At 50.3% G+C, this 23260-nt stretch overlaps 1 protein-coding gene, 1 long non-coding RNA gene and 1 other non-coding gene across 3 annotated transcripts in view; 1 reads left to right on the top strand and 2 right to left on the bottom strand.

Moving 5' to 3' along the window:
* The window catches only part of TCEA3 (transcription elongation factor A3), a 37875-nt gene extending 23465 nt beyond the window's left edge, over positions 1–14410 (top strand). The window contains exons 6-11 of the mRNA XM_030324637.1: positions 1784–1947; positions 2121–2177; positions 5528–5682; positions 10167–10313; positions 12026–12097; positions 14318–14410. Of these exons, the coding sequence (XP_030180497.1) occupies positions 1784–1947; positions 2121–2177; positions 5528–5682; positions 10167–10313; positions 12026–12097; positions 14318–14326 (604 nt within the window). The 3' untranslated portion in view covers positions 14327–14410. The remainder of the gene's footprint in view (positions 1–1783; positions 1948–2120; positions 2178–5527; positions 5683–10166; positions 10314–12025; positions 12098–14317) is intronic.
* LOC115520355 lies at positions 4033–8621 on the bottom strand. Its single transcript, XR_003970772.1, has 3 exons — positions 8273–8621; positions 5012–5177; positions 4033–4884 (listed from the first exon to the last, which is right to left on the bottom strand). It is a non-coding gene; the product is annotated as an uncharacterized LOC115520355 (long non-coding RNA).
* Positions 14411–20228: 5818 nt separating the features above from the next.
* Positions 20229–20331, bottom strand: LOC115522581. The gene has a single exon (XR_003971479.1). It is a non-coding gene; the product is annotated as a U6 spliceosomal RNA (small nuclear RNA).
* Positions 20332–23260: the final 2929 nt, after the last annotated feature.

The following is a 23260-nucleotide window of genomic DNA, read 5'->3' as shown; positions in this document are numbered from 1 at the left end:
TATTCCAGGTACTTCACGTAAGTGGAATCATACAAAATTTGTCCTTTTTTTTTTAAAGATTTTTTTTTTATTTGAGAGAGAGAGAGCATGCAAGCAAGGGAGGGGCAGGGGGGGGGGGGGGGGTGGGGGACAGAAGATCCAAAGCAGGCTCCGTGCTGACAGCAGTGAGCTCAGTGCAGGGCTTGAACTCACAAGCCCTGAGATCATGACCGAGCCAAAGTCACATGCTCAACCGACTGAGCCACCCAGGCGCCCCCAATATTTTTGTCCTTTTGTATCTGGCTTATTTCACTTATAATGTCTTCCATTCATGGACATTCATCCACGTTGTACCAGGTGTTGGAATTTCATTCGTCTATATGGATTCCACTCCTTTCTGTGGCTGAGTAATATTCCATTGTGTTATATACTACATTCTGCTTATCCATCCATCCGTCACTGGGCACATGGCTTGCTTCCTCCTTTGTTAGCAGCTCCTTGAGAACAGGAAGACAGGAAGCCTGTCTGAGCCATCCAGTTAGAGTGACCACTCATGATTATCAAATGTTTTCCTTTTAATGCTTATTTATTTGAGAGGAAAGAGCAAACAGGAGAGGTGCAGAGAATCTTCACTGTCAGCACAGAGCCCAACGCGGGGCTCGAACTCACGACCCATGAGATCATGACCTGAGCTGAAGTTGGGCGCTAAACCGACTGAGCCACCCAGGCGCCCCCTGTATATATATTTGTGGGTTTTTAAGCCCAAACCAAAATGAGATCATTCTTAGGCAGTGAGTGAATCTTACGAGTTAACAGTGGAGACTTTGCAATCAGACAGACTTGGGTTCAGGTCGCAATGATGTAACCGGTTCCTCATCTGCAAACGAGGAAGAGGAGAGTATCTGATTCCTAGAGCTGCTGTGAAGATTAAATTAGAAAATATTCCGAAAGTTGCCTGGCACCTGGTAAGGCCAGCCCTCTTCAATGGTGGTAAATTCACCATTCAAGAGGCTGCCGGCTCCTTGAGGAAGGGAGCTCTCCTAACTTGTCTGCTTTATCCAGACCTGTGGAGTAAGTGTCTAGTAAGTATTTACTGGATGAGTGAGTAAATGGTTCAGTAAGAAGATAGAGCACCTCGCATGGTATCTAATGGACTGTAGTATGATTTCCAACCCTGTTATGCTTCCCTGTAACCAGCAGAGCAGAGTGGTTGGTTAGGAGCCGAGGCACCGGATTTCAACTCCGGTGGGTTTTAGTTCTGGTTCCCCCACGTGTGTGACCAGAGTCAAATTATTTCAAATGCAACCACCTCTGCAATTCACTTTATTTTTTTTTATTTTTTTTTTTATTTTTTTTAAAAAAAAAATTTTTTTTTTATTTATTTTTGGGACAGAGAGAGACAGAGCATGAACGGGGGAGGGGCAGAGAGAGAGGGAGACACAGAATCGGAAGCAGACTCCAGGCTCTGAGCCATCAGCCCAGAGCCCGACGCGGGGCTCGAACTCACGGACCGCGAGATCGTGACCTGGCTGAAGTCGGACGCTTAACCGACTGCGCCACCCAGGCGCCCCTGCAATTCACTTTAAAGTGCAACTCGAAAATGGAGATAAGAATAGCACCAGCCTCATGGGGGTGTCGTGAGGATTAAATGAGATGATCCATGTCAAGCGCCTAAAAATAGCACCTACCTCAGAGGGCTGTCATGAGGAGTAAGGGAGATCGCCCACAGAAACATCCAGAGTGTGCTCAGTGGATGCTTTATTCGCTTAATGTCAAAATGTCTATTACTGTTTGTCATCCTCAGATCAAACAGCAGCAGATCGAAAGCAGAGACCCCCAAAACACCCACCAGCCCCTCGACCCCCACCTTTGCCCCCTCCATCTGCCTCCTGGCACCCTGCTATCTCACAGGGGACTCGGTGCGGGACAAGTGTGTGGAGATGCTCTCAGCGGCCTTGAAGGCCGAAGGTGAGGGGGCCTGGGCCAGGGGCAGGGGAGGGAAGGGCCTCCCAAGGGCAAATGAGATGCGGTCTTTCTCAGTGCCATGGGAGTGGAACAGGATGCTACAGTCCCCTGTATGGGCAGGCTCCACTGCCAAGGTCATGTCTGGCTAATGCCTGTGCTTCCTGAATCTCTTTTAGATGATTACAAGGATTATGGAGTCAATTGTGACAAGATGGCATCAGAAATCGAAGATCATATCCTTGAGCTGTGCCAGGGCTGTGGGTGCCCGGACGCCAGGAGCAGGTCTCCCGAGTGCAAGGGACCCAGGACAGAGAGGGGGAGGGGAAGGGCTCGGGGCCAGCCCCCTGCTCTGCCTCTGAACTGGAGTTCTTCATTCTAGCTACCATTTATTAAGTCTTGCACCTGCCAGCCTCTTGCTAAGCTGTGTATGAGCAGTACCTCGTTCAAGGTTGAGAACAATCCCGCAAGGTAGGTTCACCGATTAATCCCATTTTACAAGTGTGAGGTAACAGGCTCAGAGAGGTTAAGTCGCTTGCCAAAGCTTCTACAGCTAATAGTAGTGGTAGACTTGGGATTTGAACCCAGAGAGTGTGACTCTAGAAGCGGAGGGTTCAACTGCTGTGCTAAACAGGTCAGGTCATCATATGGCTGGGTTGCAATGTCAAGTGTCAGAGCAGGTGGGGAGGACAGCGTTTCTCATGCTCAGCCTTCTCCCCTCTTCCGTCCTCTGAAGATAACAGCTCCCATTTTTGATTCCCTACTATATACCAGGCACTGTGATGGGCAGTTGATACTTCCTACTTCTGCCAATTGTCACAATCTCTGTGAGGCAGGGGCTGTTGTTCCCATTTTACGGATGAGGAAACCGTGAAAACTACTGGGTGTCACAGCTTGACTAAAAACCTTGGCCTTTGGATTCCATGTCCTGAGTTCTTTACACATGGCCCGTTCTCCCCCTTTTTGGGGGGGGCTGTATAGACAGAGGAGGTGACCACTGGAGGGATGTGGGCTCATTGCACCGAAAGATTGTTGTCTTGGGAAAGAAAATCCTACAATGTGCCCCAATGAATACATGGGCTATCTTTTACTGGAGAGACAAAGCTTTGCCTATCAAAGAGGGAAGGGGACAGAATCCCCAGGGGAGAGGGGTTCTGACTGTGACTGGGCTACCTAGGGAGCTCAGTCTGTTGGGGAGAGTCCCTGATCAGTCTGGGCTGACCATGGTCAACAAGCTTGCCTGTTGCCACTTCCTGCCTGAGTCCTACCTTTATATCCTCTGACATATCTTCTGGGAGTTCCCCTCCACCATCATTTAATTATGAACGGGTATGTCCCGAGCTGTCCAGCACCTCACCAGATACATTGTCATAAATCCCAGTTGATCCAGGAGCATAGAGCACCAGGTATCAGAACGCTGAGCTTTGTCTTTGTTTCCTCCAAACAGTTGTCCCTTCAGACAGGTCCCTTCTACCTTCAGGCTCAGTTTGAAACAAAGGTGGGTTGGGGCACCTGGGTGACTCAGCCGGTTAAGCGGCCAACTTCAGCCGACTTCAGCTCAGGTCGTGATTTCGAGGTCTGTGAGTTCGAGCCCCACTTCGGGCTCTGTGCTGACAGCTCAGAGCCTGGAGCCTGCTTTCAATTCTGTAGACGCCCTCTCTCTGCCCCTCTACTGCTTGCTCTCTGTCTGTCTTTCTCTCTCTCTCAAAAATAATAAACGTTAAAAAAAATTGAAACAAAGGTGGGTGATCCGGTTCATAGTTCCACACCTGGCCTTTCCTCCTCCTCTTCCTTCACTGAATGTCCCTCTCCTGAAGGATAGGAAATCAGAGCTGCATCGAGCCCTTTGTTCTTAGAAGATGGGAGGTAAGGGGGCGCCTGGGTGGCTCAGTTGGTTAAGCGACCGACATCGCCTCAGGTCATGATCTCGCGGTCCGTGAGTTCAAGCCCCGCGTCGGGCTCTGTGCTGACGGCTCAAAGCCTGGAGCCCGCTTCGGATTCTGTGTCTCCCCCTCTCTCTGCCCCTCCCCCACGCATGCTCTGTCTTTCTCTTTCTCAATAATAAATAAACGTTAAAAAATTAAAAAAAAAAAAAAAAGAAGATGGGAGGTAAGGAGGAGGATAAGTTCGGGGGCTTGAATGCTCTGTGTCCTAAAAAGGTCTGTTCTCTTTGGAGTGACCTTGCACTGACACGGCAGTGTAGGACCGTGCTCCTCTGAAGGGGTCAGTGACCCCCAGGCCCGTGCTCCACCTCATCCTGCTGCCCTGTGATCTCAGGAAACGGAGACAGAGTCAGGGAGAGGCTGATGACAGTGCTGCCAGCCCTCCTGTCCCCCCATATCAAGCAGATACACGCCTCCAGGAATCCCAAACGCACATTTTTAAACAAATCTTTCGACTTTCAAACGCATTATGGCACGTTCTTTCTTTCCAGGCTGTTACTGTACAAGCAGCATGAACACAGCAGGAACAGGAAAAAATAGATAACAGCACCTTTCCTCCCACTGCTTGTAGCAAGTCAGCTGTTTGCATGTGTCCGTAGTCCCCAGTCTCTTTCTCGTATGTGGCTCTTCCCAGCAGAGGGCTTGCCTTCCTGACTCTGCTTGGCGTGGGAGACGGAGAACACGCAGCTGTGCTCCCTGCGCTCCTCCAGAGGATGGAGAAGGGAGGAGGGGGTGGGCGGCCTGTCTGGGAGGCAGCGTCTGGACAGAGAACTCACCGTGGTCGGTGGTCAGGGGCGACTTCCTGCTGAGTGAGTGGAGAGAGCATTACCGTCAGGAGGGGGTCTGGCTTCCAGCCCTGTCTCTGCCGGGAATTTGCCACGTGACCTTGAGCAAGGGCCCACATCCTTTCTAAGCCTTTAGCTTCCTTATCTGTTCATGAGAGAAGTAACTCTGACCAGCAATTCCCAAAGTGGGTCCCATGGCATGGTGGTCGGTATTCCTAGAAAGAAAGGGGGAAGCGGGGAGGTGTCTCTATCCTGTAATATGTTGGAAACACCCGGTTAAACACAATGATGTGTTTATTGCAATACCTCTCAGAGCCTTCAACCTGTGCCTCCCAATCTTACGTTTTCCTCCGGTAGCTGGACTCATAACGTCCAGAGGCCCTTCGAAACCGGGGGATATCTTTATCAGTGTCCTCATCTTCACAGCCCCTACGTGTTGAGCACTTGATGTCCCAGACACCAGGCTGGTGCATCACGCGGTACGGCTTGCTGAATGCTCGGCACAGCCCTGTATTTTATAAATTAGGAAACAGAGACACAAAGAAGTCACGTGACTCACCTGAGTCACACAAAAGGCTCGACAAACGCAGGATGCCCATCCCTGGGGTCCTGACACCACAGTGCTTGCTGTGGCCTGATGTCACCAGAGAGACCGTCTCTCGTTCGGGATGCGTAGCTGACCCCAGATGCCCTAAGCGAGATCGCCACTGTGGGAGTCAGAGGCCACACGGGTGCCCAACCCCTATACTAGTCCAAGGAGAGGAACCGACGGTCCTGGGGCTCCTCGGGCTTTGGGGAGTGGCTCCCCAACCTTCTGTGCCCCTCCACGAGTGGCTCGCTGGCCCTTGACTGTGTCACATATCTACCAGGAGCTCAAGAGCACGGACATGAAGTACCGGAACCGGGTGCGCAGCCGGATCAGCAACCTCAAGGACCCCAGGAACCCCAGCCTGAGGAGGAATGTGCTCAGCGGGGCCATCTCTGCTGGGCTCATTGCCAAGATGACGGCAGAGGTGAGAGTGGGGCTGGGGCCTCTGCATGGTGGGGCAGGAGGCCAGGCCCCGCCGGCTTGGCCCACGCCTGAGAGGCAGCGGCTTGTGACTCAGTGGAGATGAGCCGGGGGGCTTTTTCAGCCAGACCACTGCAGACTCCCCTTCCCTCCAGGCTTCTGGGCCATCAGGATAGCGAACACAGCACACATGAATTAAGCACTGCGCTCAGTGCTTTGGGCTCATCGGCTGATTGTATCTTCACAGGTAGAAGTTGTTTATTGTCCTCATTTTACAGAGGAGGACACGGAGGCTCCGAGGAGTTCGCTGAGTTGGCCATGCACACGGCTAGAACATGTCAAAGCCAGGGGCACCTGACTGTCTCTGCCGGTAGAGCAAGCGACTCTTGATCTCAGGGTTGTGAGTTCGAGCCCCGCGTTGGGCGTAGGGTTTTCTTTGAAAAAAAATTTAAATCTTTAAGAAAAAGAAAATGTCCAAGCTACCTGGCCCCAGAGCACCCACTCTTTACTGCTTTGTTATCTACCTCCTTCTTCTGCCTCGTTCAGTTCTATATCCCATTGTGCAGCTCTGGGCGCAAGCCAGAATAGCGGTCCCTATCTCCATGGAGCACAGCCCTAGGTGGGGAGACAGACGTATTTTCAAATTTATACATACAGAGGTGGTAAGAGCCACGATAGAGCCACCAGGGGAACTTACAGGAGGGAAGGATTGACCCAGCTTAAAGGGGTCATTAAGGGAAGGAAAAGGAAACAAGCCTGTTCGAGGAAGTCTGTGCAGTGTTTAGCAGCTTCAGCACTGTGCCAAAGTGCATGAGTTTGAGTTCTGCTTCTCTCACTTAGCTGGGTGGTCCTGGACAAGCTACTTAACCCCTCTGTGCCTCAGTTTTCTCATCTGCGAAACAGGAATAATAAGAAGAGCCGCTATCTCAGGAAGGATTGAGGAGTTAATACATGTGAAGTGTTCAAGTTAATATGTGTAGAGTGCTCCCCAGAATTTGTATACGATAAGCTCATTCACCGACCATTTTCGTGTAACCCCCAGCACCATGCTGTGGAAGAGGAAATATTATGCCCACTGTATGGCTGAGAAAACTGAGGCCACACACAACTAGTGAGTGACAGATGAGAGTTTGAGCCCAGATCTGTTTATTTCAGAGCCCACGCCTTGGAAACACCTTTTGTACACCCTTAGGTATGAGCAGCTCCCTGTTGCCAGCGTTGATAGAGGGGGTTTCCCGCAAGCACTCGGATTGCACTGCTGAAGCACCTCTCAATCCAAGTGGCCTAGACAAGGGGAGGGGAAATGCACTGGGATCCTGGCGTTCCGGGTGCGCTCAGGATGTCTGGGAACCCTCTGAAACTGGTGGCAAGGGTGTGCCTCTGTGTGTGTGTGAAATGTAGTGGGCGCGTGTACATTTTTCTGTTCGTTGGCTTCCTCAAATATCTCAAATAAGAGAGGGCCCTGGTTTTACGATAAAATGGGGAGCTTGGCACAGGTAGACCAGGATTATCTTTCTGCTTAATTCAAAATATCTGATCTTTTTAGGCAAACAGCAACACATGCCCAGAGTTACAAATCGCAACTTGGCTTTACGGTGTATTCTCTTTCCTTGCGAGGAGGAGCTGGGACTTTTCGTGAAAGCCGAGCCTTGTGTTTCCTCCTCCCTGGCCCTCACTCTATGCCTCTGGGGTCCCTCTTCTTCTTTGTGTACGCATTGTAGGAATGCTATCAAGAGACTCTTCCGGGCAATCCAAGGCATTGGGAAATCAGGCCCAGGAGAACCAAGAGCAAGGTGTAGACACAGGTTTGAGCCAAACCCAGCAAGATCGCAGAAGCTAGAGGTCAGAATGGAGCTGTGTCTGGGTTAAGGCCAAGGCAGGCTCCAGAAGTCCCAGCACAGCAACTGACCAAGCCAGACATGTGGATGGTCTAGCCCCACCCAAGGACTGTTCACTAGAACAGAGCGAGAGAATCAGGTGGTCAACCCAGGCCCAAGAAGAGGCTGACCAGACCAAGAGGAGCAAGCCAAGAACTTAGCAGGCCCTCCACAGGGCCAGCCACCAAGGACCCTGTCCCCTGCCAGTAACCCAAGTGCTGAATCAGAGGAGACCTTCATCTTGGGGTCATCTTTTGCCCCAGGCAGGAAGTTTCTATAAGAAATAGAAGACCATTTTTGCTCCAATAAGAAAAATAACGGTTCCGGGTTGGGCTATCCATTGTGCTGTGGCTCAGGGGACAGGGAGTTGCCATCAGGAAGAGCCTGGGACAGCGGATGCCTGCTGCACGGGTGTCCCTCACGGCATCCTGTGTCTCCCTGATTCTTCCTCATTCTTCCTTTTCTCTTCTCCCCTCTACCCAGACACATCACAGAATGGGGTCAATTCTGAGATGTTCTTTGGAGCTGGCGAGTGGGTCTACTGTCAGCACCGTGAGGAGACGGGTTTTGTCTGTTCTCTGCTCAGCCGGCACTGAGACCCATGCCTGACCCGTCATAGCTGCGCCACACGTTGGGTTCATATTCGGGGTCCTCCTCTAACGATGTATACACGCGAGGATCAGTGTCCTCTCCCACCGTACTTTCCTCATTTCCTACCTTATTTTCCGTAGCGCTGTACTTCCTCCCTGTGGCCTTGACGTTGCCTCCTCCTAGGCGAGGCAGGGCAGAGATAGGCCAATGGACTGGTGAGTGGGTGTTTCTCTGTTCTCTCTCACACAAGACCCTCTTTCCACAGTCCGCCCCCCAGCCACATCTGCCACACTCCTCACCTTGAACACACCCCAGACACCCTTCCCCAGATGTGTTATTCCGGTCTGATCTTTTGCGTCTGCTGTTCTCTTTCTCTATAGCTGCCATCTCCCTTGGGTACTCCTGCTTATCTTTCAAGACTGGTTAAGGTGTCTTCTTTAGTGAGCCTCCCCTGCCCCCAAGCAGTCAGCCACCGTACTCTAGGATCCCCCCCCCCCCCCCCCCGCCGTGTACTTTGTATACCTTGGCTTTAAGTACTTCATATGCTGTCCTACAATCCTGTCTAAACACTTGGCTACACTACCAGATTAGCATTGCCTGGGGACAGGAACCAGACCTTGGTATCTGAATCCTTAGGGCTCAGGGGCAATGGTCTGCTGGGGCCAGCGTTTATCAGCTCAAGAGAGGTGATTATGCGTAGCTATTCCCAGCTCTGCGCTCAGTCACATCGCATTAGCAGCTGCAAATCGGCCATGGTAGGAGTATTTACACTATGGAAATTGGTCACCCCTCTGGCTAAGGCCCGTTCATGAGCACACAAAATGCAGCTAAAGGCATTCAATAAATTGACATCCAATACATTTTGAACGAATGCATGCATTGAGCTCTGGATGTCCCTCCGAATTAAAGTCAGCTGCTTTTTGCTTGTATCGCCCCGGGTTGACTTGTTTTCCTGTATACCCCTGCCAATGGTTAGGACCTGGTCCTTGAACTTAATACGGTAGGACTTAAACATCTGCACCCACCGGAATAACTTGAGGGCACTAGTAAAATTCCCAGGCCCGCCCTTAGAATTTTGGATTCATAGGAATGTGCATTTCATCAGGAGGCCCAAGTGGTGATAACGCAGTGGTCGGCACACCAAAATCACTTGACCTTTGTGCCGGCTCTGTTTTCCGTGGTTTAAGGAGTCAGGATAGACAGCAACAATGACAATGTTTAGCCAGTACCAAGGCCTCATTTTAACGTTAGCTCCGGCTGCTCTCCCTCCCCCCAAACCAAACTTACCTAGAGCTCTCTCCACTTTGAATGGAGGACTCAGAATGGCCAGGCAGGTGGATCAAGGCAGGATAATGCAAACACTGAGTGTCTGCAGTAAGCTGATGGGAGACAGGAGACTCTGTTCTATGGGAGCTTAAAGACAAAGATGTTCTGTGATGCAGGTGAGCAGTTAAGCTCGTGCACCCAGGAGCTTCAGGTCCCACTTGGGTCAGGGTAGCAGCAGCAAGTCGTGGATAGTTGAGGTCAAGGTCCCCAGCAGGCAGAACGGACTAGGCAGTGATCACAGTTTGGATCAAGGGCCCTGGGTCAAGTCCAAACTGGAAGGATAAGGGGAACATGACAGATCAGGTGGTCACGGTCCAGCCAGTTCAAGCAGGAAGGTTTAGGCAGGTACCCGAGGTCCTGGCCGGCAGGGTAAGCATCAGATCTGAGGAAATGTATACAAGATGTTGACCCCGGGCTGGAAGCTATCTGCCTTCTGCTCTCCGGCACGCGCCCTACCGCTCGTGGCCCGCTCAGAGCCCGCTCAGGTTTGCCCGTCCACCCGAAGCAGAATGGGGGCTCTTTGGGAATGGCCTTTCCTCAGCTGGGCCAAGGCCGGGACTCCAGGCCTCCCTCCAGCTCCTTGTCCTCAAGCCAGCATGTTCCCCTCTCCTCTGTTCAGGCTCCCTAGAAACTGGATGGGGGGCAGGGCTCCTGGGACTCTTTATCCCTGAAGGGCAGACTCATTTCTTTCCAGGAAATGGCCAGTGATGAGCTGAGGGAATTGAGGAATGCCATGACCCAGGAGGCTATCCGTGAGCACCAGATGGCCAAGACTGGCGGCACCACCACTGACCTCTTCCAGTGCAGCAAGTGCAAGAAGAAGAACTGTACCTACAACCAGGTGCGGGAGAGGAGGCTGCGGGGGCACAGGGAGGGGGGGCTGGGGGGGGAGCCAGAGGGAGCCTCGGGGAGAGCCCGGGGGAGAAAGGGCTAACACGCCAGGCTGCAGAGAGAAGGGCACCTCTCAGTACATCAACATGATGCGCCGTGGCTTCTAGAAAATGCTCTGCTGCACGTAGACTCACCGAGATTCGTGTTTATGAGGCTCTGGCCTGCCCCGAAGCCAGAAGAGGAGGAAGCAGACTCACCAGGCGTAGACTTGTGTCGAGGCACAGATGGGATGGTTGGAAAGAAACTGAGCAATTGAAAACTTAGCTCCCTCTTTATACATGGGGAACGGAGGCCCGACAGGGGTCAAGCTCCGCAGCTCTGTCCAAGATGGCCAACGTGGTCCTAAGTGGCAGACATGGTGTTAAACCCAGATCCAGACTTTTCTGCCTTCGGTACGGCCAACTTGGCCAGTAAAGCTTAAGGGATTCGGCCCCAAGCCCTAAGGGTGAAGACCCCTATCCTGGCCCAGGGAATTTAGAAGGCTGGGGAACCCCCTTCTCTGAAAGACTTAATGCCCGAAAACTGCCTTCCGTTTCTGGGTTGTACGTGTTCTGTTCTTGGGACACCAATATTCCTGGATTCTAACTTGTACCTAGTCACGTTAGAACTCCACTCATCCCTCCGTCTGCTGGACATGCCAAGATTTAGCAAGAACGCCTTGCCCGCGGGAATCTTTGGCTGCAGCAGAAATACAGCCGGCCTTGCCATTCGGGAGAAGTCTCTCAAAGAATTCCCGTTCAGGAATTCAGAGGTGTTTTTGTAAGCCTCCTGCTTCCTTCCAAGCACATTTCCACGCGGAGTGATGTGCTTCCTGTGGAGTGATTACCTCCCTACCAGAAAGAAGTAAACGGCCCATCAGCAGAGCTCTCCCTGCACAGAGAAACCCCAGTGTTACCCTCCTTCAGGTGTTACCGCTCTCTGGTAACGAGGCTGGGCTAAGCGGGGTCCTCCTGGCCCGCTGCTGGGCTCCCTCGTGAGCCGGGCAACCACCTCCCACCGCACAGACTCCCAGCTCACATCACATTCACAGGCGAGTGTTGGCAGAGGGACACGTCGTGGTCATCCAGGGTCAGCTGTAGAAAATCAGAACAGCAATTGTTAAATCTGGAAATTCAACAGATTTGCCGAGAAGCCCGGTGCCTGCATCTGCATGGTTTGGGTAAGGGGATGAGAAACCAGAAAACATGGTATTAACTAGTCCCCGTGATCCAATGATCTTCAAATTCCTGTTCCTCTCTGGGCCTCAATTCTTGCAACTCTAAAATGAGGACCGAACTCGATGGTCTTTAAGGGTGCTCCCAGCTCACTCAAGTTCTGATCAGTGGAGCACAGCCACGAGGGTGTGTCCAGAGGTGAGTCAGGGAATCATTCCTGTAGGAGCTGAGCCTTGAGGCAAGAGAAGAGAGGTCAGTTCAGAAGGATCGAGGCCAAAAGTGAAAGTGCAGAGGGCTGGGTGAGCCAGAGAGGCACTAGAGGTGAACTGATGGACCTGAGAGAGGAGAGACAAGGATATGCTGCTCTCAGTGATGAGGGAATTGCCAAAGTGGGGCGGGAATCACAGTGCCAAGCTCTGGGATTTGGACCTTCTGCTATAGACAGTGGGAGCTACGGCAGGTCCTAGAGCACAGGAGTGAATTCCTGAGCGGCTCTGTTCTCTCTCAGGTGCAGACACGCAGTGCTGATGAGCCCATGACTACCTTTGTCTTATGCAATGAATGTGGCAATCGCTGGAAGGTCTGTATGTCTGTAACTTTCTCCCTCCCCTGTCATCCACAGCTGCTGCCCCACATAAGGAGTAGTATACCCACAGCCAAGGAGGGGGGCTTCCCAGCCTGCAGAGCTGGAGATAGTGGCGGGTGCTTGCTGGGGAGGCGGGGAGAGAGTGCATGTGCATGTTTTTGTTGGGGAAGCCACCCGGCTGGGGTGGGAGCAGCCGCCCACATTTTATCACAGGATGGGCAAGTCTGTCATTTGAGCACAGATGCAATCAGCCTCCTGAGATCCACAGAGGGGAGGAAAAACAATAGCACTCTGCATTTGGGCCACACCTCTTTGCAGAGTTCTTTCGCAGATGCAATTTCCTTTGAACCCTGCCCGGCACAGCCAGGGGTGAGCGCAAGGCTGAGCCCTGTCAGGGGGCATTGCCACCAAGTGCTCCCAGGTCATCTTCCCTTCATAAGGCAGCTCTGGAAAAGCCCTAAATTACCCAAGACTGTAATCTGGGCTTCTCCAGCCCCTGCAAAGGCAGAGGTTTTGTTTTAGGGCATGGGAACCAAGCAAAGACTCCTACCAGAGTGCTCCTTCCTGCCACGTCTTCTGAAAAGACTCCGTGTGGTCATGTGATTCATGTCAGTTTCCAGTACTGTCTGACTTGCACGTGCACTGTGTGCAGCCTGGGCCACCAGGCAGGCTGCAGGTGCCCCGAAAGTTCTCAGGTACTTGGCAAGGAGCCCAAGACTGACTGGGAGTTGGGAGCCCTGGTTTTAGGTCCCCCTCTGCCCTACCCACTGTGTGGCCCTGAGCATGCCATGCACCTCCCTGAGCAAAAGGGTGATGGTGATGCGTTTCTCCCATGGTTGATGCGAAGATCATCACGCATGCATACACGCTTTGCAAACAACTATGAGAAATATTCCTCTCGCTCTCAGGCGAGGAAATTGAGCCACTGAAAAATACTTAGCGAGCATAAAGCCGGCACAGTTTGGAGCACTGAAAGACAGTACTCCAAATTCCTGATCGATTGAGTTTTCTGCAACCTTACTAAAGGCCTTGATAGCCCTGGGGCCTCATTAGAACCGCTATTATTTTTTAAGGTGAAAGTCAGATGATTATGTATTTTTCCTTTATTCACTTATTGAACACTTAGGGATGGGGCCAGTGTAGTGGCCTTGGGGTTTAGAGCATGGGCTTTGATATCAGTTTCGGATTCTAGGTTTATCACTTACAAAGCGACTTTGCTAAGTGACCTGAATTTGCCAGGCCTGAATTTCGTCATTTATAAAATGCGGGTATTAATATCTAGTCCACAGAGCTGTTTTGAGGATTAGAGAAGGTAATACAAATACAACATTAACAGGGCTTCTGATAGCACATATGGTATCTTTGTCAAATCGGAAAAGGGTCTCCCTGCCTCCAAGTGAACCCAGCCTTGCACCAGGATACAGAACTAGGCAGACGGGGCAGGAGCTAAGTTTCAGCCCCAATTTGCCCTGTGGCCAGGCTCTCTTGTGCAGTGAACAACCTGTACAACTATACCAAAAAAAAAAAAAAAAAAAAAAAAAAAGCCCTGAGCACATATGTGCTGACACATAGAAACCACCACTCTTATTATGGTCCGTTTGTTACCTACTGGTATTATGGGAGTTTGAGTAAGTCACTTAACCTGTCTGAATTGCTCCCTTACCTACAAAAATGGGAGTGATAGTATAGTGTCTACCTCATACAGTGATGGTGAGGATGTAATATTGCCTATCCCAGAGGAAGTGCTCAACAAATGGTAGCTCTTGTAATTTTTACAGTTGGGAAAAGGACATTCTGCATGCCGTGAATCCAGCTCCCCGCCCTCATCTCTTAGTTGGAGAGGCAGGGCTCACTAGAGGTAGTAGCTACATGACTTCTGATTTTCAGGTAGTGTCCATTGCCATGTGGGAGGCTTAATAGTAATCACAGCGATGTTTTTGACCATGAATTAAAAGCCCACCACATACCTGGCATCAGATTTCCACTCATTTATTACCTGCTATCTTCTTGCATTGGCCAGCGCTCTGATCCCATTTTACAGATGAGTGATTTGTTCAAGGCCACACAGCTAATAATGGCAGAGCCGGGATTTGGATTCTGGTCTGTGTGGCTCCAGATACTACCTTCTTTTTCATGTCCCCTCCGTCTGCCCCCTGGCCTCCTTGGGTGACACAGGGAAAGCTCTAAAATGTTACTGCCTTTTTGATTTTGTAGTTCTGCTGATGGAACCGCCAGCCAGGATTTCAGTGAACAAGGTGAGGAAGAACAAAGAGAAAGCACTAAGCCAATCTAGCTGGAGAAAAAAAATAAAAATTAAGATGAAGAAAAATGCCGAACTCTGAATGGGGTCTTAGGGATCAGAGGGAGAAGCCTTTTGCATGTTAATAATCAGTTATTAATATATGCTAATGGGGTAGCATAATTGGGGTGCGACGCTAAGAGTCTGTGTTGACAAACCTCTTGCAGGAGCTTAGAGGCTTCATGCCCGAGGTGTCCTGTCTTAGAATGTGGGCTGGCAGTCCTTTGCTTTGAGGCGCCTCCCTCACATCCCAACCTCTCAGCTTTTTCCAAATTGAAAAATACCAGCCGGACACAAATCTTACCACCCCCCCAACCCCTCAGAGTCACACGTGCGGAACAGCACGCACACAGTTTGGCATAGGCAGATGGGACTCCCGTGCCGTGTAGAAAGATTTTTACTTCTCATCTCTTCCCAGACTCTCTGCGATGCCCTGTTTATGCTCGCTTTGGGCACCTTTAAGGACTCCAGACCCAGTCCCTCTAAGGCAGGGAGCAGATCATCTTGAGCTCAGGCTTTCTGAGCGAAAGGTACAGCAATGCCTTTGAGTTCTGCGGTCCCTGGGAGATCCGGAGGCTTGGAGCCTTTCCGGGCCCTGGCAATGCACTCTTCACAGCTTACAGGGCACAAGGCACCTTGGAGTGCTCCTCCTGCAATGATATTGGCTTGAATTTTATGCTGATAGGAACTTTAGGCAAAGCTGGAACCTTCTGGAAGAACCTTGTGAGCAGGTCTGGTGAGCGCACCCAGGGCCTCAGTCTCTGGCTATCTCTGGCCTTCTGACAGCCCCAGGCTGAGCCTCCTAGACCCTGTGTTTCCTTAAATAGCCAAAGTACAGGGGTCTGTGAATTCATGAGAGCTTGGGAAGGTCACTTAGCCTCTCTGGGCCTCTTTCTTACCTGTAAAAGTAGGAGTGGCATGAGTGCCTACTTCACAGGATCATTGTGCAGAGGCCACTGGTTTCCATCCGCCTGGGTTCACTGTTACAGCAGCTGTTGGGAGTAACTTCAGTCCAAGCTCCTTATATGCCCTGGCATCATCCGGGGATTGGTCATTGCCTTCCTCCTTCCATCCATCAAGCGCCTCCTTGTATAGATGAGCCCTGTAAATAAACCGTGCGTGGAAATCTGCCACCACCTTCAGCTTTGCAAGTCAGATTTGGGGTAGGTCCTTTGGAGGGACTGAAAGTCTTCCCACGGAAGATAAAAGACAGAGCTTGTAAGTGGCAGAACCAGGACCGAAACCCTGGTCTTCTGCTTCCTGTCACTGTGCTCAATGCTATGAAAGCCCCAGAGTCCTACACAGTGCTCAGTCCCTACCTACCAGGAATTCCAGGCCTGGCAGGGAAAGAAACCATAAGCAGTCTTCCATGCCCGACAGGATGTGATAAGAGCTGTACCTGAGGGAGGCATGTTACCCATGGAAGTATGGGCCGGTGTTGCCTCCGGAGCCAGGTGCTTCTGAAAGTTCCGTGTGGATGGGAACCCCCTGGGAATCATGTTAAAAATGCAGATTCTGATTCAGTCGGTCTGGGGGGAGGGTGAGATTATTTATTTATTTTTTTTTTTTTTAGTTAAAAATTTTTAAAAACGTTTACTGTTGAGGGAGAGAGAGAGAGAGAGACAGAGCGTGAGCGGGGGAGGGGCAGAGAGAGAGGGAGACGCAGAAACCGAAAAGGGCTCCAGGCTCCGAGCCGTCAGCACAGAGCCCGACGCGGGGCACGAAGTCACGAACCACAAGATCATGGCCTGAGCCGAAGTCGGATGCTCAACCGACTGAGCCCCCCACCCCCGGCGCCCCCAGATTGTTCATTTCTAACAACGTCCCGGGTGATGTTGTTGCTGCTGGTCTATAGAACACACTTTGAGTAGTAAAGGTTTAGATATCCACATTTTTCTTTGCATGATCTAATCCTCCATCCAAATGCCTAGAAACCAGAAGCAACAATTATCAATACATTCAGGTCAATAAATGTTACTTTGGGCTGTTTAAAGTGGCACTGAGGGGGGGGGGGTTCAGTAGTCATGGTGCCCGTATCCATTGTGCTCCCAGTGTCCCAGGGAGTTACAGCACAGGAAAAAATACAAAAAACCGAATCTCCACCCTCAATGACCTTACTGTTTACAAAGGAGATGAATCAGATTAAACAGCAAAAAAACAAGTCAGCTCCAGTCTGCACATCTATACAGTACACATCTACATTCACAAAAGGACCCAGAAAAGCATGAACAGGCCTCAGACTGTGTTCATCAGCAGACATCAATATCCTCCCAACTGGTCTTCCTGTGTCTGCTCTGGACCCGCTCCAATTCAGGCTCTCCACTGCGCTGACCAGAATGGGCTTTTCAGAATCGCAACTCTGGTCATGTTAGAGTCCCCCCACTCCCCCACCCCCGTTCCAGGCCTTCCATTTTCCCCCACTGCATTTGGCAGGGTCCACAAGGCCCTGCGGGGCTGGCCTCTGCCCTGCCCCCACACTTTGTGCTCCAGCCACACTGGCCGTGCTGTGTTCCTCCTTGTCATGCTGTCTTCTCGAAGACTGTTGGCTGGGACTCGTGATTTAACCCCATCTCCTCCTTCATGTCAGAGACAAAGAGGGGGCGAGCGGCAAGGGAGTTAGCATGAACTTCTGCTACCAGGAAGTCTTCCTGGTGGTATGTGTCGGGGGGGGGGGGTGGAGATTGCTACCTTACAGGAGGAAGAAGACCAGGTCAGGTAAGGTGGAACACTGAGGCGACACGCTTGGGATGGGGGAGAGAGCGTCTCACCAGCGATGTTATGGCCCAGAGACCTTGAAAACAAAGTACTTTCAAGATCTTATGACCAAGTTAGAAGATATTTTCAGAAGGTTACAGGATCCTCAAAGACTATATCCGGTGAGAAGTCTTTCGTAGACTATATCCAGACTACCAAATCTCCGTCTTTAGCCCTGGATTCCTGGAGCTTAAAACTTGATGTCACTTAGTATTTATCTAGATTTCTCCTCTCAATACACAGGCCCTCTCAATACAATTAATCTGAAACTGAACTCACATATTCACGTTCTTAAACACCTTCTTCTGTCTTGTGTATTTGTCAGCTGGTTCACTACCTAGAAGCATCTCTGACGCTTTCCCCTTGCTCTCATTACTTGTCAGTTACGGATCCTATAGTCCCTCCCTTGTCCAACCCTTGTCTCCATTGCTATCGCTTGCAACACTGTCTTTCAGGTTTTCTCTTTCTTGCACCGATGCAAAGACCTTTTACTGATCTCCCGACTCAAAGCATCCTTCCCTTACCTGCATGTGCCTCGCACGGCTCTGAGCATTGTTTCCCCAGTCACCTCCACTGGATTTCCACCAGCCGTCAAACTCAAACTCCTTGGTTTCACTTTCAGAGCTCCTCTCCTGTCTTGGGTGGCTTATCTTCCACCTCCGCTGCCCCTTTGCTCCAGCCTAAGGGACGTATTTGCCCTTGAAAACCTGATGGACCTTCCAAACTATGCCTGTTCTGATTACTGCTCCCCACCCCCCACCTTCACCCTAATCTTACCATTCTTCAGCGGCTCACTTGAGATGCGTGTTTTTTTTTTTTCAACGTTTTTATTTATTTTTGGGACAGAGAGAGACAAAGCATGAACGGGGGAGGGGCAGAGAGAGAGGGAGACACAGAATCGGAAACAGGCTCCAGGCTCCGAGCCATCAGCCCAGAGCCTGACGCGGGGCTCGAACTCACGGTCCGCGAGATCGTGACCTGGCTGAAGTCGGACGCTTAACCGACTGCGCCACCCAGGCGCCCCAACGTGTTTTTTTTTTTTAAGTTTATGTATTTTGACAGAGACAGAGACAGCGTAAGTGGGGGAGGGGCAGAGGGACCGAGAGAGAGAATCCCAAGCAGGCTCCATCCACGCTGCCAGAGCAGACCCCGATGAGGGGCTCGAACCCATGAAGCTGTGAGATCATGACCTGAGTTGAAACTGAGTCGGACACTTAGCCGACTGAGCCACCCAAGGCACCCGTCTCTCCACACTGGGTGTGGAGCCTGACACGAGGCTTGAACTCACAACCCTGAGATCAAGACCTGAGCTGAGATTGAGAGCCGGATGCTTGACCGACTGAGCCACCAGGTGCCCCCATCTTTTTTTTTTTTTTTTAAGTACAGTTGACACGCAGCGTTATGTTAGTTTCAGGTGTGTAGCATAGTGATTTGACAATTCCATACATTACTCAGTGCTCATCACAGTGAAGTGTATACTCACCGTCTGTCACCATACAGCATTATGTTATTGACTATAATCCCGACGCTGTACTTTTCATCACTGTGACATTTTATAACTGGAAGTTTGTACCTCTTAATCCTATTCACCCACTTCACCCCTCCCCAGATGCACATCTTCTGTGAAGTCTTCTCTAACCCCTGGCCACAAGGGATATTCCTCAGAACTCGCACAATGCTGTGAGACTGTCATAACTACACTGCATTCTACCATGAAGATGATGGTGATGGTTTCTTTGTATCACAGTATCAATAATATCTAATAATTATTGAGCATTTGCTAGCTGGGTATCTTGGACACATTATGTATGCCTCCATTTTTCATCTGTAAAATGGTGATGATCACGGCACCTGGTTCAGAGGGTTTTGAGGACTCATTACGATCATACCTGACACAAAGTACTTGGTTAGGAAACATTAGCTAGTGTAATAGGGGAGTAATTTACATTGTCTCAACTCACCCTGGGACCCATGAACTGCTTACTGTTGTTATACTCTCTTTTTTAAAATTGGGATCACATATATATAACATCAAATTTACAATTTTAACCTTTTGGGGGGATTTTTTTTTGCATTTTTTCAAGTTTTTACTTAAATTCTAGTTAACATACATGGTGAAACTGGTTTCAGGTGTCGAATTTAGTGATTTATCACTTACACATAACACCCAGTGCTCATCACAAGTTAACGCCCATCACCCATTTAGCCCATCCCTCGCCCACCTCCCTTCGTCAACCCTCTGTTTGTTCTCTATAGTTTTTTTTTTTAATTTTTTTTTCAACGTTTATTTATTTTTGGGACAGAGAGAGACAGAGCATGAACGGGGGAGGGGCAGAGAGAGAGGGAGACACAGAATCGGAAACAGGCTCCAGGCTCTGAGCCATCAGCCCAGAGCCCGATGCGGGGCTCGAACTCACGGACCTCGAGATCGTGACCTGGCTGAAGTCGGACGCTTAACCGACTGCGCCACCCAGGCGCCCCTGTTCTCTATAGTTAAGAGTCTCTTGTGGTTTGTTTCCCTCTCTCTTTTTTCCCCCTTTCCTCTACGGTCATCTATTTTGTTTCTTAAATTCCACATATGGGTGAAATCATATGGTGTTTGTCTTTCCCTGACTTATTTCGCTTAGCATAATACACTATAGTTCTATCCACGTCATTGCAAGTGGCAAGATTTCATTCTTTTTGACGGCTGAGTAATATTCCATATATATATACCACATCTTCTTTGTCCATTCTTCAGTCGATGGACATTTGGGCTCTTTCCATAATTTGGCTATTGTGGATAATGCTGCTGTAAATATTGGGGTGCATGTGCCCCTTCGAATCAGTATTTTTGTATCCTTTGGGTAACTACCTAGCAATGCAGTCACTGGTCGCTGGTGGTAGGGTCGTTCCATTTTTAACGCTTTGCGGAGCCTCCATACTGTTTTCCAGAATGGCTGCACCAGTGTGCCTTCCCACCCACAGTGTAAAAGGCTTCCCCTTTCTCCACATCCTTGCCAACATCTGTTGTTTCCTGTGTTGCCGATTTTAGCCATTCTGACAAGTGTGAGGTGGGTTGTTTTTCTTTTTTTTCTAATGGACTGCTTCACGGAGTTGTGTGTCATCCTTGCACAGGGCCATGCTAATCTCTGTATTGTTCCAATTTTCGTATATGTGCTGCCAAAGTGAGCCCCCGTCTGAACCATTTTTAAGTACGTACAGTTCAGTAGTGTTAAGTACATCCACATCGTTGTGCAGCCAATCTCCAGACCGTTTTTCATCTTGCAAAGCTGAACCTCTATACCTGTTGAACGGTTCCCCATTCCCTCCTCCTTGAGGCCCTGGCAAGCACTGTTCTACTTTCTGTCTCTCTGAATTGTTATTACTACACTCTTTTTACAAAACTGAGGATACCAAAGTCCAGAGAGCAATTTGCTTCTAGGAGACAGAATCTGGACTTGAACCCGGGTCCTTGTTCACGCGCTAAGCTGCTTTGAAATACGGCTTTATCTCACAGAGTATCTGTGATGTGTTTTACTTCCCTCATAACAGTCATGGCCGCCGTGTGGCCAGTCCCTCTCTGTGCCCATGTTTTGGAGCCATTCTCAAATGTAATCCTTACGACAGCCCTTCAGTCACCGTGAGGGCGGTGTCCTATCTCCCCGCAGTGTCTGGTACTGAATAGAGACATGTTCAGTGACTGTGGGCCTCGCGATGCCTTTAAGTAGGCTGAATAATGCTAAGTAAGCTTGTACATTTTTTAATGCAATTGTTTACATTTTTGGAAAATGTTGATCCTCTCGGGAGAAAACTAGCTGAAATGCATGGGTTCCTAAAGAACTTCCCTATCCTTTCCACTGCCCGCTCCTTCTGCAGAGTCAATCTGCTCTTCTCACCCCAGGCCAGCCCCCAGGCCGCACCCCCCCCCCCATCTGTACCTCATCACCGGCTCTGCTGATCCACAGCCAAAGGCAGAGACAGGCAGGCAAGGGGACACAAGAGACTGTCCCTGCTCGGCTTCCTCCTCCTGCCACTCCACCTCCACACCGTTCCTTCTAGCCATGCACAGTCCTGGCTATCCTGGAACAAGCTTTGTCCTTTCACGCCTCCGTGACTTCGCACATGCTGTTCTGCAAGACTGGAATGCTTTCCCTCCCCTCTCTTCTCCACCTCCGAGACTCCTACAGTCTTCGCAAGCCAGCTCAGATGTCACCTCCTCTCCGAAGCCTCCTCCCCTGCCCTCTGCTCTCAGTCCGCCCCCTCCTCGGCACAGACTTGCTCATCATGTACTACAGCAGTTGGACTGCAGGGACTCCTAGTCACTGCACGTGTCCCCGTGTCCCCAGCTCCTTGTGCTGTGATGAGGCTTCCTCTCTGCTCCTGGTGGGGGTGGGGGGCGGGTCAAGAGGAGCCCGGGGCACTTTGATTTTTTGATGTGCCTGGTATTTTTGAAAATGAGGAGATGGCAAAACAAATTCGCAAACACTGAGGCAAGTTTTTCCATGTTTAATAAATTAATGCTTCTAAGAATCCAAAAAAAAATACAACATAATTGTGCTTCTCACAAGATAATGATAGGATTTATTGAAATATAATAATTTATAATGCACCACAGGCCTAGCGGTCTGTTAATGAGAAACAAGTTTAGGGACACAGACGGAGGGTCTTTGATCAAACCGGTCAGTGGATCTGCCATAATGTGAAACCCCGTTTGGAGATTGTGTCAAAAGCCTGATTTGGAGACCCTGGCCAGAAGGTTCTTCTGGCCCCTTTCTGTGCTGATAGGCTGTGCTGCCACCTCTGTACGCAGTAGGTGCTCACTGTTTGCTGAATGATTGGCACACGTACAGCTTTGCAAGTTAATTATTGAAAATTCACATACAATAAGTATTCCTGAGAAACAATGAAGTCCTGAACAATGGGGCAGGAAGCCAGCTCCTTCTCCAGTAACCCCAACCTGAGTCCAGCTGAAGGCTGCAGCAGGAAACCCCTCACCCACTATCTTTCCTACCCTTCCTCCTCAAGGGCACCAAACGCAGCTTCTGTTCTCGCCTCTCTTCTCCTCCACCCTCTTGAGGGTCCCAGGTGAAGAGAGAGAAAAGCACTCAGAAGGAGGCAAGCAGCCAAGCTGGGCTGGGAGAGGAAAGTTGTCCTGCCCCCAGGCAGGCCTGAGGAATAAAAGAAACAGAGGGAGGACAAAGAAGGACTTAAAGCACCGGAGCAAGGGGGAGAGAGGCCTAAGGAAGTTTACAAAGCAATCTGTCAGAGAAGGGCTGAAAAGGGAGCCCTGCTGGGCTGAGTGGCGCAGGCGCTCTACTCACCTTAGGCCCAGTTAGAGATGTGCGTTTACTCAGCCAAAGTCGTCCCAGGAGCTTCCCAGAACACGAGCGAGGCCTCCACTGGCCGGGTTCTGGCAACCTCAAACACCTCTGCTCTAATAGGCTCAATACACCAGTTTGCTTGAACCCACCAAACTGGCCCAACTTCCAATTCCCTCTGGATTTCCGACAGAAACACTATGTGGGTGAAGGTCACCAGCACTCTGACTTCCCAGATTTTCTGAGCCGGTGAAAATATCCACAAGGCCTTTCTGGAAGTCTCCCCTGCCACCAAAGGCAGGATTAATAATAACAGCTACCATCTGAGTGTTCATTCTGTGTGGAGGGCTTTACGCCATCTCACTTAGTGCCCACCACCGCCTTAGGTATGATTGCCCTGTTTTACATAAAGGGAAATGGGCCTGGAGAGATTGAATGACTATCTAGAGGATAGACAGCCTGGATTCCAACTCAGGTCTGTTTGACCTCGATGCCCACCCTCTTCGCTCTATGGATATTGTCTCTTGGGAATCCTCTACAATTCTTCTTTCTTCTTTCTTTCTTTTTTTTGTGGTACCCAAATAAATTTCAGATGGGGTAGGATGGTACAATTCTGAGCTATCTAAAGAATTCCTAACCTCACAGCTGGGGATGGGAAGAGCAGTGGGAGTGGGAGTCTGCCTCATGGCTGGGTAGGGTCCTAGTTCTTTTTAGACACTTGAGTAATTTAACCATAAATAACTGGGCACTGGGAACAGGACACTCACTAATAAAAGCATAGCCTGGAGTCATGTTGGGGGGGGG

The sequence above is a fragment of the Lynx canadensis genome, chromosome C1 (genome assembly GCF_007474595.2).
Source record: "Lynx canadensis isolate LIC74 chromosome C1, mLynCan4.pri.v2, whole genome shotgun sequence".
Lineage (NCBI taxonomy): Eukaryota > Metazoa > Chordata > Mammalia > Carnivora > Felidae > Lynx > Lynx canadensis.
This window is presented reverse-complemented; position numbering and strand designations above follow the sequence as displayed.